At 46.3% G+C, this 12,490-nt stretch overlaps 1 protein-coding gene and 1 non-coding gene across 6 annotated transcripts in view; one reads left to right on the top strand and one right to left on the bottom strand.

Moving 5' to 3' along the window:
• Positions 1-12,174, bottom strand: part of POLG (DNA polymerase gamma, catalytic subunit) — a 28,918-nt gene extending 16,744 nt beyond the window's left edge. The window contains exons 1-6 of one of the 5 annotated variants that reach the window (XM_043494186.1): positions 12,131-12,174; positions 4,089-4,932; positions 3,449-3,644; positions 2,002-2,169; positions 776-922; positions 142-221 (exon numbers count right to left, since the gene is read on the bottom strand). In XM_043494186.1, coding sequence (XP_043350121.1) covers positions 142-221; positions 776-922; positions 2,002-2,169; positions 3,449-3,644; positions 4,089-4,681 — 1,184 coding nt within the window. In that variant the 5' untranslated portion in view covers positions 4,682-4,932; positions 12,131-12,174. Of the gene's footprint in view, positions 1-141; positions 222-775; positions 923-2,001; positions 2,170-3,448; positions 3,645-4,088; positions 5,163-5,911; positions 6,134-12,130 lie in introns of those variants that run through there. The other 4 variants (XM_038419488.2, XM_038419487.2, XM_043494185.1 and 1 more) reach the window with 4 other exon arrangements.
• On the top strand, positions 6,155-6,227 carry TRNAR-UCG. Its single transcript has one exon. It is a non-coding gene; the product is annotated as a tRNA-Arg (tRNA).
• Positions 12,175-12,490: the final 316 nt, after the last annotated feature.

Below are 12,490 nucleotides of genomic sequence, written 5' to 3'. Positions count from 1 at the left end.
CAAGAGGATCAAACTCAGGTCCTCAGCATGACTGCATAAGACTGCACCAACTGTGCCAAATTCCCTGTATCTGTGGCCAGTTTTTCATGGCTCCGTGCAACAGTTAATTTTTGTGTTGGCTGAGGTCAAACTCCTTCTCACCTCTCCATGAAGAGTGGCAGCTGCTTCTGGAACACTTCATGAGTGGCTTGGACATCAAGAGCACAGTACTTCATCAGTTCCTTTGGGGAAGAAACAGGCAAAAAGTAGGAAGATTAGACTGTGTGTATAGAGCACAGTGCAATGAACTGGTCGAGCCAAGGGGCACAATAACCTAGTGTCATTGTGACTGTCAGCCAGTTATTCTAAATACCTCCACAACACCGTTTTCTACCCCTTCCTCACAAACTTCCCCTCGGGTCTCTCCCTGGGAAAGAAATCTCAGAAGTCTGGGTCAGAGGCATGCAAATCTTAGTCAATCAATGGCTATATTGGCAATGTGCTGGGAGACAGAGACGTGCACCAACTTTGCAAGAAAAAGGACCCAATTGTAAGTGCCCTGATCATTAGTATAGAGATGCTGCCCATGGAGACTACTAACGGTAGCAGAAAGTGCTCCATCTTTCCTTCCCGTAGCTGGGGATGCTTTGTATGTATCTAAAAGCCACTACAAGGAAATGGAAAACATGCTGCTAGAAAATGTTATTCCTGCAGAGAGTTTTGTTTTTATAATTAAAGAAAGCCCCCTGGCCTGGCTCCTCCTCCCCGGCCTCTCCCAGAAGCTGCTCACCCTTACCTGGAAGTTGTGTCTGATATCACTCATACTCCCCTTGACAAACAGCTCACGGGCCTCTTTCTCCAGCGGCTCACCCCCAACGTACAGGTCATGCACGTCTGCAAGGTTGTTAATACTGCTGATATTCACCCAGTCCCACGAGCCAATCTGTAAAGAGACAAGCCAGCAGGCCAGCTCAGGTCAGGAAGAGAACTGGAAGCTGACATGCAGAGGCAGTTTGTTGTGCTATTTTTAAACTAATATCTAAAGTACAGTTATGATAAGAAAACAGACTATATACAAATTATTATTTATATATTTGTATAGCATCTTGGAACCCTAGTCATGTACCAGGATCTCACAGTGCTAGAAACTGTGCAAACTCAGAACAACAGATAGTCTCCGTATAATTTAAGGTTTTTGTAGGCATTATGGCAAAGGAGAGTTTTGGAAGGAGGATAATGAGGTAGATTTGCAGATGTTTACAGGTAGCTCCTTCTGAGCAATAAGGGGTAGCATGGGAGAAGACACAAAGGTGCTTGTTTGAAAATTTAGCAAGTGGGCACTGGAGGCAGGAGTTGATATCTCGATAATGAATGAGAGAAGATAGGTAGGTTAGGGATAAGTTGTGAAGGGCCTTGAAAGTGAAATGTTTGATACACTAGAGAAGGGGGAACCAATGGAGGGATAATATTGTCACAGTGACAGGCGAGGACAATAATCTTTGCAGCAGTATTCTGAACAGATATGAGTGGGGCAAGACTGTTTTTTGTCAAGGTAAAAGGCCCTCTCTTGTTCCACAGACTTACTCCTCCTGTGTTTGCAAGTCAGAGCTACTGGCCTTATTGTCACTGACCACTTCCTACTCCTGGTAGACCGGTAGCTCCTTTGAAGCTACAGGAGTGCAAGATGGCTCCCCTGTGCCTTACGCACTAGGTCACCAGCAGAGTTCTGACTGCAGTCCCTTTCTATCTCTTATGTCATCACGTCATAAAGAGCCTAGCTCAGTTTTTAGACCTCAGCTGGAGTTTAGAGATGGCCAGTAACAGCACAATATGAAACATTTATTACAGACTCTTCTCCTTCAGACAATGCAATGGAGCCGTCCATTAAACCATTCCTTTGGGGAGGCGAAGGAAGGGGGAGGCTTTTAAATGCTAAGGAAACAAAATGAAGGAAAACAAGCAGTTAGGCTCTATAGCACTAGTTAGCGATGCACAAATTTCCTCAGTGATTTTCCTACTCACTGCAGGCCCTTCAGTTTTGCTGCGCGTTTTCTTCATGTGCTGCTTGACCTGCTGCAATCCCTTCCTCTTGCCGTGCTTAGCAGCCATCCAGAGGCTGCGCTGAAATCCCGTCAGCCCTGAGATGGCCATGTGCATGCTCATGGTGTCCAGGAAACGCATTCGGGAGCCCTAAAATGCACAGCAGGTTAGGAGTTCTCAAAGTTCTTTGCACCGTGACCCACTTCTGACAACAAAAATTACTACACAACCCGAGGACGAGGGGACCAAAGCCCGAGCCCCACCGCCCTCGGTGGGGGGGCCAAAACCAAAGCCCAAGGGCTTCAGCCCCAGGTGTAACCTGAGCCCTGCCACACAGGGTTGAAGCCTTTGGGCTTCAGCTTGGGCCCTAGGCAGTGAGGCTCGGGCTTGGGCTTTGGCCCTGGGCGCTTGGGCTCGGGCTTTGGCTTCAGCTCTGGCTGACCCACAGTTTGAGAACTGCTGGGTTAGAGAACAGGCAGTCAAGGAGCCACTGCCTTTTTCACAATTCACAGACTCAGGCTTCTCAAGAATGGAGCTGGGGGATGGTGGGGAGGCAGTTCAGTGACTGAGCTGCTAGTGTTCTGTGCACACAGGCAATCAACCGGGACTTGACTTTAAGACTCAAAATCTTGCTCTTCTTCGTGCTGAACTGACAAAATCTGACACCCAGATTGGACAGCTTGCCCTGAAATCAATCACAGAGATCCAAGCCCATGTACAACTCTGGCAGCAATGGGAGTGCTTGTTCTTTCTGTGTTCTGAAGGCTTCTGGGGTCAGAATGAAAGAATCCAGGCCTGTACTATGGCAGTAAATCAAGATGCTACCAAAATGTCTTGCTTTGTTCCACTACTTACAAGCTATTTTTGTCGCATATCTTGGACTACTGAAGTCCATGTCATCTGCCAGCTCTGGTCTTCATGACTTTCCTGATGCTAAGCAAAATGTCTCTATACTTTGGCTCACAGGGAAAGGAAACTGAAAAGCACCAAGAAGCAGACTGCTGCCTCTGTAGCACTTTACAGTTGAGAATCTCAAAGCAATTCACAACCCTTAATGGAACAAAGCTCACAATCCCTCCCATGAGGTGTGGAAGTGATGTTATTCCTATCTTACAGTTAACTAAGGCACAAAACCTGACCTTCAAAATTAGGTGAGTGCAATTATACTTACAAAAGCATGTGTAATTTGTGTACAATTACAACTGCAGATGCAGATCAGGTGAGCGTACATGCAAGTGGCTGGTTAAATGTGTAACTAGCAGTAACTGCCCTAGCAAATTAACTTTGTAAAATAAATTATACATTTAACTAATTTATTGTATACACTAAATTTTGAAAATCAGGTCCTAAGTGGCTTTCCTCAAAGCCATGCACAGAGCCAAGGAGAAAGCAGGTGGATGAAATGGACATAAATTAGGAAAGTACTTACTTGGATCAAGTACTGCTCTTTAATGTGTGCTCGATCAAAGGCGACATTGTGACCCACCACCAATCTCTCTATCCAGTCCTGTTTGGTGAGACAGCTTGAGTTCAGAGCAGTTTCTAGTGGGATAAAGTCAGCCAGAGTCAGTTGGCTGGACCAGGTATAGCGTTCTTCTAGCAGCCGCTTACTGCACCAGGAATACCTGGAAAGGAACCACGTTATATTTTGGATTACTTAAAATTGTGAAGACTGATTCCCCTCTGCTAGTCTTAGTAGAAGGACTAAGGAAGGAGGAGCCAAATTCCTCTTTCCCCCCCCGAATTTGATTTTCAAGCAGGGCTGAGCTACACTGACAGGAAGCAGCGTAGGGAAGTTTGCACTGCTGCTGCCCAAGTTTTACCTGTTCATGCACCAAGGCTGTGAAATCAGTACTGAATTCACTAACTAAGTCGAACTGGAATTTCACATAGGCTTTAGAACTGGCCTATGTCCAATAGGCTACAGCTCCATGGGACCATTTACTCCCTATCAAACCAAGTATTTAGCACAACGGAAAAGCTCAGCTCTGCTGCTCCTCCATCCATGTCCACTGTAGTAACAGTTAGCGTTGTGCCTTCTCTTGTATATTACAGTTATCACATCTTACCAGGCACTTGGAGAAACAGCCACTGCCAGTGTTGGGCAATGGCCTTCTGCCATGCACACTTCAACATCAAACACCAAGGCTCGTTCTTCAGGGAAGTCTACAGCCTTCCTCTCACCATTGGGTCCATACTGTGTCCAACCAACTTCCCAAGCCCACTGTGAGGGCATGGGTGGCACCTCGCAGTGGAGCAGCTGATTAGCAGTTTCCAAGTAAGGAAGGCTCTGCTTCTGCGCTAGAATTCGGAAGTGCTCATCAAGATCGCTCCCATACATACGGGGCAGCTGCAGCTCCACATCAGGGAGCGTGGCTGTCTCTTTGCCCCACAGGTCATGCTTCTGCAGATGTTCCACACTCCTCTTGATATCAGCATCTGAGTACTGCACCTGAGCACCCCGGAAAATCTGCTCATGAAGAAACTTGGACAGCATCTGGATGTTTAGTGGGTTCATTCGCCGTTGACTGGTACCAGAATCTTGCATAACCTCCTCTTGCACTGGGCGACTGGCAGAAGAACCTGAGGCACATCTCCGCTGCCTGGCTCTCAGTGATGGAAACAGATGTGCTATCGACTTCCTCCACAGCAAATGTGTCATCTTCAGACAACTTTAGTAACATGGAGAATGGGCAAGAGTCTGCCCTTTTTGGTGGGACAGGTCTGCAAAGAGAAGCCCAATAGAAGGACTGAAATTTAGCATAATTAATTTGAGGCTCCCCTCTCCTCTCTCTCCCAAAGAACCTGAGCACTTGCAGCCACCATGAGCATCACTGGAGCACAACCAGCATAGGACAGTTTAAGAAAAACCCCTCCAGTGTAGACAAAGCTATAAGGTGATACTGCAACTACCTGGCTTATCCCAGTCCAGGAGCTCACTCCACCCTACCATAGGTCAATGAAACCCCATGTGGCCCATCACAAAGCTCCTCTCCCCTTTGGCTTTTCCCTACCATCCATGAGAGCGTCCCTACCCTGCAAGGATCTCTCTGCCAACCTCCTCTCCCAGACCCACAACGGGGTTCAGCTTCCCCTCAAACCTGCCCTTACATGTCTCAGCCTCCCCTTCTGCAAAGGAGAACTCCCTTCATCCCCCAAGGTCTCCCCTCCCCGCAATCCCTATAGTCTCAGCCTCACCCCCCCAGCCTCCCGCTATTCCCTCATCCCTCCCCCAGCCTCCCTATGGGTCTCATCCCCCCCCATTCCCCTCTCCTCCCCCATGGGTCTCAGCCTCCCCCTCACTCCCTCCCTCTGGGTCTCATCCCCCTCCATTCCCCTCACACACATCCCGGTCTCACCCCCCCATGGGTCTCAGCTTCCCCCCCATTCCCCTCAGCCGCCCATGGGTCTCAGCTTCCCCCCCATTCCCCTCCCCCCCATGGGTCTCAGCCTCCCCCCCATTCCCCTTCCCCCCATGGGTCTCAGCTTCCCCCCCATGGGTCTCAGCTTCCCCCCCATTCCCCTCCCCCCCCATGGGTCTCAGCCTCCTCCCCATGGGTCTCAGCTTCCCCCCCATTCCCCTCAGCCGCCCATGGGTCTCAGCTTCCCCCCCATTCCCCTCACCCGCCCATGGGTCTCAGCCTCCCCCCCATGGGTCTCAGCTTCCCCCCATTCCCCTCCCCCCCCATGGGTCTCAGCCTCCCCCCCATGGGTCTCAGCTTCCCCCCCATTCCCCTCCCCCCCAGGGGTCTCAGCTTCCCCCCCATTCCCCTCCCCCCCCATGGGTCTCAGCCTCCCCCCACGTTCCCCTCGCTCCCTATGGCCTCAGCCACCCTCCCCCGGACCCCGCATAGTCTCAGCCTGCGGGGGTGGCTCCCCCCAGCCCCCTCACCCGCTGGCCCCGGCCCGCAGCGGCGGGGCAGTTGCCGCCGGGCGCGTTGCGAGCCGAGTCTCGAGGCTACCAGCGAGCTCAGACGATCGGGCCAAGCAGGGGGCGGTGCCCGAATGGACCAACCCACACGGCGGGGCGCTCTTTCCGTCTCTCCCCCCGTCCTCGGCGTGCATGGAATCACCCACAGCGACCAGGCCGCATTCTCAGCTTCCTATGGCTGTCGTTAGCGGTTTGATCCAGAGCGGCCGCGTGGCCTAATGGATAAGGCGTCTGACTTCGGATCAGAAGATTGCAGGTTCGAGTCCTGCCGCGGTCGCAGGCATTGACTTGAAAAAATAGCTTTTTAAAAACTATATTTATAAAACTTCGATTTTAAAGTGGCAGAAAAAGGAAAAAGAAGAGGAGTACTAGTGGCACCTTAGAGACTAACACATTTATTTGAGCACAAGGGGAGACTTTATATACACAGAGAACAGGAAACAATGGGTGTTACCATACAGACTGTAACAAGAGTGATCAGGTCTCACCTTAGCTGATCACTCTTGTTACAGTGGGTATGGTAACACCCATTGTTCCATGTTCTCTGTGTATATAAAATCTCCCCACTGTATTTTCCACTACATGCATCCAATGAAGTGAGGTGTAGCTCATGAAAGCTTATGCTCAAATACATGTGTTAGTCTCTAAGGTGCCACAAGTCCTCCTTTTCTTTTTGCGGATACAGACTAACAGGGCTGCTACTCAGAAAAAAAAATCCCAGAGCAATGGCCATAGGGCAAATCCCATAACGCAGAAGCAAGCACAAACTCAGTCCTGATGCAACAGCTGAAATAATTTAATTAATGTTTGCATTTATTTTTATTTCATATTAAAGAGCTATAATTGTATATATATTTGTTTTCAAAAAGTTTCAGATTATTTTTGAACCATCTGGGTGAAATTGCAATAATAGTAATAATGAATTAATAATTGTAGCTAATAAGATCCTGGTGCGTGTATCCCAAAACACAGAAGAATATCCCAGAGTAATGCCACAGCAGATCCTGACTTAATGCATGAGTGGGAGAATATCCCAGAACAAGGCCTGTTGAAAACATAGGGGCTTGATCCTGCAAACAGTTATGCATATACTTAACTTTACTGCCCTCGGAGAAGCCCCATTGATTTCAATAAGATTACTCACAGTAATAAAGTTAACCATGCTTGCAAGTGTCGCAGGATCTGGGTTTATGGCTGTACATTCCAGCCATATATCCGAATAGGGATATATGAGCATCTGATCCAAAGTCAACACCATCATACTGGGTATGCATGAATGCATATACAATATTGTATATCATTGTTAAATGTATGTGTGAATATTCAGGAGAAACACAGTATCACCACATGTTCCATTCTTGTCCACCCTCTTTGCAATTCATTCTTCACCCATTTCTATCAGGGTACAGTATTTCACCCACATCCACGCTGAATGCAACATTCTTGCTTCTTCATTCTCCATCCTGTGTCCTGCAGCCACCTCAAGCACGTCTAGGTATTTGCCAGTGCAAGCATTATTTTTTCTTAGCAGTCTTTTGAAGAGGAGATGTTTGAGGATGATCATATTTGATTATCTAAAGATCTACAGACAGTTACTTGTCTCCAGCTTGGATGCAAAATGATCCAGTATCAAGGAAAAAATTATAAACCAGTCCAGCTGCTTCTTATCCATCACGTCCAACCATAGGACAGCATTTTTAAACACATACATCTCAACCTGCTAAAGCCCAAATGTGGGACAAAGACCCTGACAGTAGAGATAGTGGAGGATCACATGTAAATCACTAGACTCCAGGATGCAAATTTTTAAAACACGTAGCTTGTTAATAGGCAATTGCAAAGTAATAGTTAGGAAAATCTAAAATAATGGCTGCTCCTGGTGCTAAAAAACCATTCCAGATATTAGGCACTCTACTTTAACCCACTCTCTTCAGGCTGTCCTCAAACGTCTGCTCTCCTATGGAATCTTGATATTTATCGGTTGAAATCTTGGGCTTTCTTTATGTGTTGTTATTCTTTATCATGAGTACAAATATTTACAGCATGGCCAACGTGTTAAACAAAGATCAGCATGCCTGCCCCCAGAAATCTCACACACTAAGGATCAGGTCCTCAAAAGTATCTAGGCACCTAACTCCCATAAGCTAGACACCTAAACATGTTTGAGATTTTAGGCCTGAGGCCTTGATCCTGCAAGCTGTTCTGTACAGACAGACCCTCATGCCCACTCAGAACTCCACTGATGTTGAAGGAAACACCAAACATATACAGGTCCACCTTTGTGAGGTAGCTTTCAGGACTGGAGACTAAATTCTCTCAGATTATAGCCTGACTCAAGCATCACCTAATGCCTAGCTCTTAAAGTAAGAACCACGCACCTGCATGCAATTAGCCTGAATTAATCACCCACATAGTAAAACACAGGAGCACTGGAAACTAACAGTTTCTATAAGGGGGAAATAGAGCAACTAATTGACTAACAGAGTAATACTGCTCCTAGCCTGCCAGCTCTTTCCTGCCCCTTAGGTCAGTTTGTTCCCTTATAAAGGCTACATTGCAGGGGAAGAGGTGCTTGCTATCCTGAGGAAGCATGGTAAAGGAAATGATGTGAGCAGGGCTGGCCTAGCCTATGAAAAGCAGTGTTTTAGAGAAGTAGTAAATCACTTTAATGCTAATTTCACTTGTGCTGCCTGTGAAAGCAAATATGTACACAGAGTAGTCTTAAATGTTATAGTGCTTATCTACTAAGGTAGTGGTTCTCAAAGTGGGGATTGGGACCCCAAAGTGGTCATGACCCCATTTTAATAGGGTTGCTAGGACTAGAGTCAAAGCTGAAGCCTGAGCCCAATCTCCTGGGGCAAAAGCCTAAGGGATTCAACCCTGGGCAGCCAGGCTGTGTTACAGGCCCACTGCCTGGGGCTGAAGACCTTGGGCTTTGGCACCCCTTCCGCCTGCCTGGGGTGGTGGGGCTCAGGTTTCGGTCCCCCCTTCTGGGGTCATGTAGTAATTTTTGTTGTCAGAAGGAGGTCGTGGTGCAATGAAGTTTGAGAACCCCTGTATTAAGGTAACAAGTATTATTAAAATATCAGAGAGAATTTTTCACAAGAGAGACGTGATCCTGTTTGCTTAGATAATATAGTATCTGGGGGTCTGAGGTTTTATGGAGTGGTGCTGCTTAAATGAGTCAAACAAGAGGCACCTAAATATTAGGGCATCTATTGCGCAATGTGGTAGTGCTTGAACATAGAAGAGTCAGTACTCATGCCACAAACCTTTTCCAAAGCTAGAAGTAGAGATTATGAAGCTTGTGCAGGCTGGATGTATATTTCCTGAGTGTGAAAAGGAGGATGGCTGGCAATAAAAATCAGGTGAGAGCTGTGTCTCTTGTTCGGATTCCCTTTAAAACAAATCATGGTTCTGAAACACAACCAACCCCACTGGAAGTTGCTGGGAGGAGGAGGGGATGTGAAATGCCTCGGAGTAATAGCACTCCCTAATTTGACCATAAGTACCTAAAGAGCCTGGCTCCTTTTTAGGTTTAAAATCTGGCCATAAGTGTCACAATGGGAGCTGCTGAATACTCTTGACAGCCTGGTCTTTATTAGTTAGCCCTAGTTGTGCAGTTAAGTAAGTGTGGGGTCAGGGTAGGCCCCAGTGTTGAGCATCCAGAAGTAAAAGCCTTGAGCTCTCTTGATTATCTAGTCTCCAGAATCTAGCTCTCAGGAGGAAACTGAAGGGTACGGGAGTAGATAGTAACTGGTCAACGTGTTGTTTACTTATCTAGCCAGCACATGGGGTGACCCAACAGGACTGCCATTGGGAAATGTCAGCATTCACTTTGCTGAGGTGAAAGTGCAGCCACACAAAGTGTAACTTACACTAATGGGTCATGTGCTTTGTGGCTTCTGTCGGTGGAGCACATTGCACTCCCACCCCCAGGGACTCCTTGCATTCTTTCACTCCCCAATTCATCCCCTTCCCTCTCTAGTCTTGCAGCAGTGTTCCAAAGTTAGTATGTTACAGACCAACAGAGTGTTAGATCTCCCCTCACTTGGCCAACAACTAACTTGGTGCACTTGGGCTGTACTATGAACAAGGTTTGAACTATGCAGCTGTCTAAACAAGCTTTCTATTGCATTCAGACTACAAAGGGGAAGCCTTATGAAACACATCTTAAAACTCCCCACTTCCCATGCAGGTTTAGCATAGATTGTGTTGACATGGGCTGCCCCACTGTTATTTGTGAAAATAACCAGTTCACATCCCCTGAAGAGTGTATTATTAATTATTGACAATTCACCTGTCAGGCTCCAGTATGTGACTGCCACCTCTGAGTTAAATAAACTCACAAAGGGATAGGATCAAGTAATTTGGGCTTAAATGGGGCTGATTTTGCTAATGTCTCTCTGAACTCACCCAGTCTTGCTTAAAATTGGTATTAAACATCCCCTTCAATCATATGCAGGACACCTTGTGCTAGTGCATGAGAGCCAGAAACTGACTAGGCTGGCCAAGCAGAAGGGAAACTTGTAATGGTGGAAACAAGTGAGACCTGACCTCTGACACAGTCTTGGTTTTGATAACCATGTGCTAGCACAAGAATGAAGGTAGTGATTAAAATATGTTTAAAGTGGCCCTTCCCTTTACCACCAAAATCTGTACAGTTAATGAAAATAGGTCTGGAGTCCTTTAGCAGATAGGTGACTTTGTGGTATATGAATTCTTCTGGGGAACAAATCCTTTCTCTCTGCCTTTTACTTAAAGCTTCCTACTTTTCCTGTATCAAAGGGAGGGCTCATGCAAATCTAGAACAAAGAAATCTACAGCAAGGTACTCAACCAGTGAGGAAACTTTGCTAGTGATCTGCAGGAGGTTCCAGGCTTTCCTGTGTCTCCAATATCTGGTTTATGTGCTCTTGAGTCTGCAGTAGCTGCAAGTCTGTCTGAATTGTTCCCCTTTACATTTCAAAGGCTCCTGATGCTGCTGCATTGCTGTGTCATGCTCCTGGGTGGCACATCTTGGCTTACTTCTCAGACTCTAGAGTAGCAGCCGTGTTAGTCTGTATTTGCAAAAAGAAAAGGAGTACTTGTGGCACCTTGGAGACTAACAAATTTATCTGAGCATAGCTCATAGTTCGTTTGAGATAGCTTATGCTCAAATAAATTTGTTAGTCTCTAAGGTGCCACAAGTACGCCTTTTCTTTTTTTCTCAGACTCTGGCACTACACTTAATAAATGGATTGATCAACTTGTCACATGGTCTTGCAGTGGCTCAAGACTGTGGGTACCAACCCCAGGGAAGACTGTTAGGAACCAGGTCACAAACCCCAGATTGGTTCTATACTTAGCGCTATTCTTAGATTTCACCAACCAATTATCAAGTGTACCCTCCTCAGGCACTATAACAGCCTAAACATGAAGTCACAGACAGTCCCATGGGTTTCAGAGTCCCATGGGGTACTCTGATCTGTCTTGCTATGCAGGTGAGCCTACCGTTGTGATAGATGGCCCCTTACACCAAAGATCACAACAATATTCAGGTTGCTTACTCTAGGTCAATTTCATCTTAGATCTCACACCAAAGACTATCCTTGTAGCCAACCCTATAATAAATTATCTGAAGATTCCTTATACTGGAAAAGGAAACCAGAGAGTTATTTACAAAGTTAAAGAAGGTAAACGTATACACACAAATTACTTCCAGTCTTAAGTTTCAAAAAATAATAAAGCTTCTAAAATCAAGCTTTGTATGTCTTTTTAGGGCTAACCCAGGCTAAGCACTGGGGATCTTTTGCTAAGTAATCCTTTCCCCTCAGAGTCAAGGAATTTTACCCTCCCTCCTCTTTCCTGCTTCTAGTTGGAAACTCAGCTGTTGAGAGGAATTCACTTGTATGTCTCTTCTTAATGGGGGAGGGAGGAAGTAATCAGTAAAGTCTTTCATCCTTTTTGATGTTCCACACTAATTGATCTGATGCTGATTGGCCTTTCTTGTAGGGCAGAATATAACACTTTCTGTTGGAGGCCACCATTTCACACTAATGTCTCTCCCCTGTCTGGTGTCTTACAGGTTTCAGAGTAGCAGCCGTGTTAGTCTGTATTCGCAAAAAGAAAAGGAGTACTTGTGGCACCTTAGAGACTAACAAATTTATTAGAGCATAAGCTTTCGTGAGCTACAGCTCACTTGCATCCGATGAAGTGAGCTGTAGCTCACGAAAGCTTATGCTCTAATAAATTTGTTAGTCTCTAAGGTGCCACAAGTACTCCTTTTCTTTTTGGTGTCTTACAGTTACAGAAGCTTACAATGAAATGCTCAAATATCTTATAAGATGGGATACAGATGCTATAAGGGAGACTAATGCATGCAGAAATGTACAAGCATTAAATAAAATCTAAACACTGAGCACATTCCTAAAATAGGGATTCAAATTCTATCAGTATTAACACAGAGGAGCCAGACTGGCTCCAGCTATGTATTTGTCCATGTTCGTTTGAAATGTGGGGGGTGTGGATGTCTTGGCATGAGTCGGCACCTGGTCTGCCA

This window comes from Dermochelys coriacea, chromosome 10 (assembly GCF_009764565.3).
Source record: "Dermochelys coriacea isolate rDerCor1 chromosome 10, rDerCor1.pri.v4, whole genome shotgun sequence".
Taxonomy (NCBI): domain Eukaryota; kingdom Metazoa; phylum Chordata; order Testudines; family Dermochelyidae; genus Dermochelys; species Dermochelys coriacea.
Note: the sequence above shows the minus strand (reverse complement) of the source record. Positions and strands in the feature narration are given on the sequence as shown.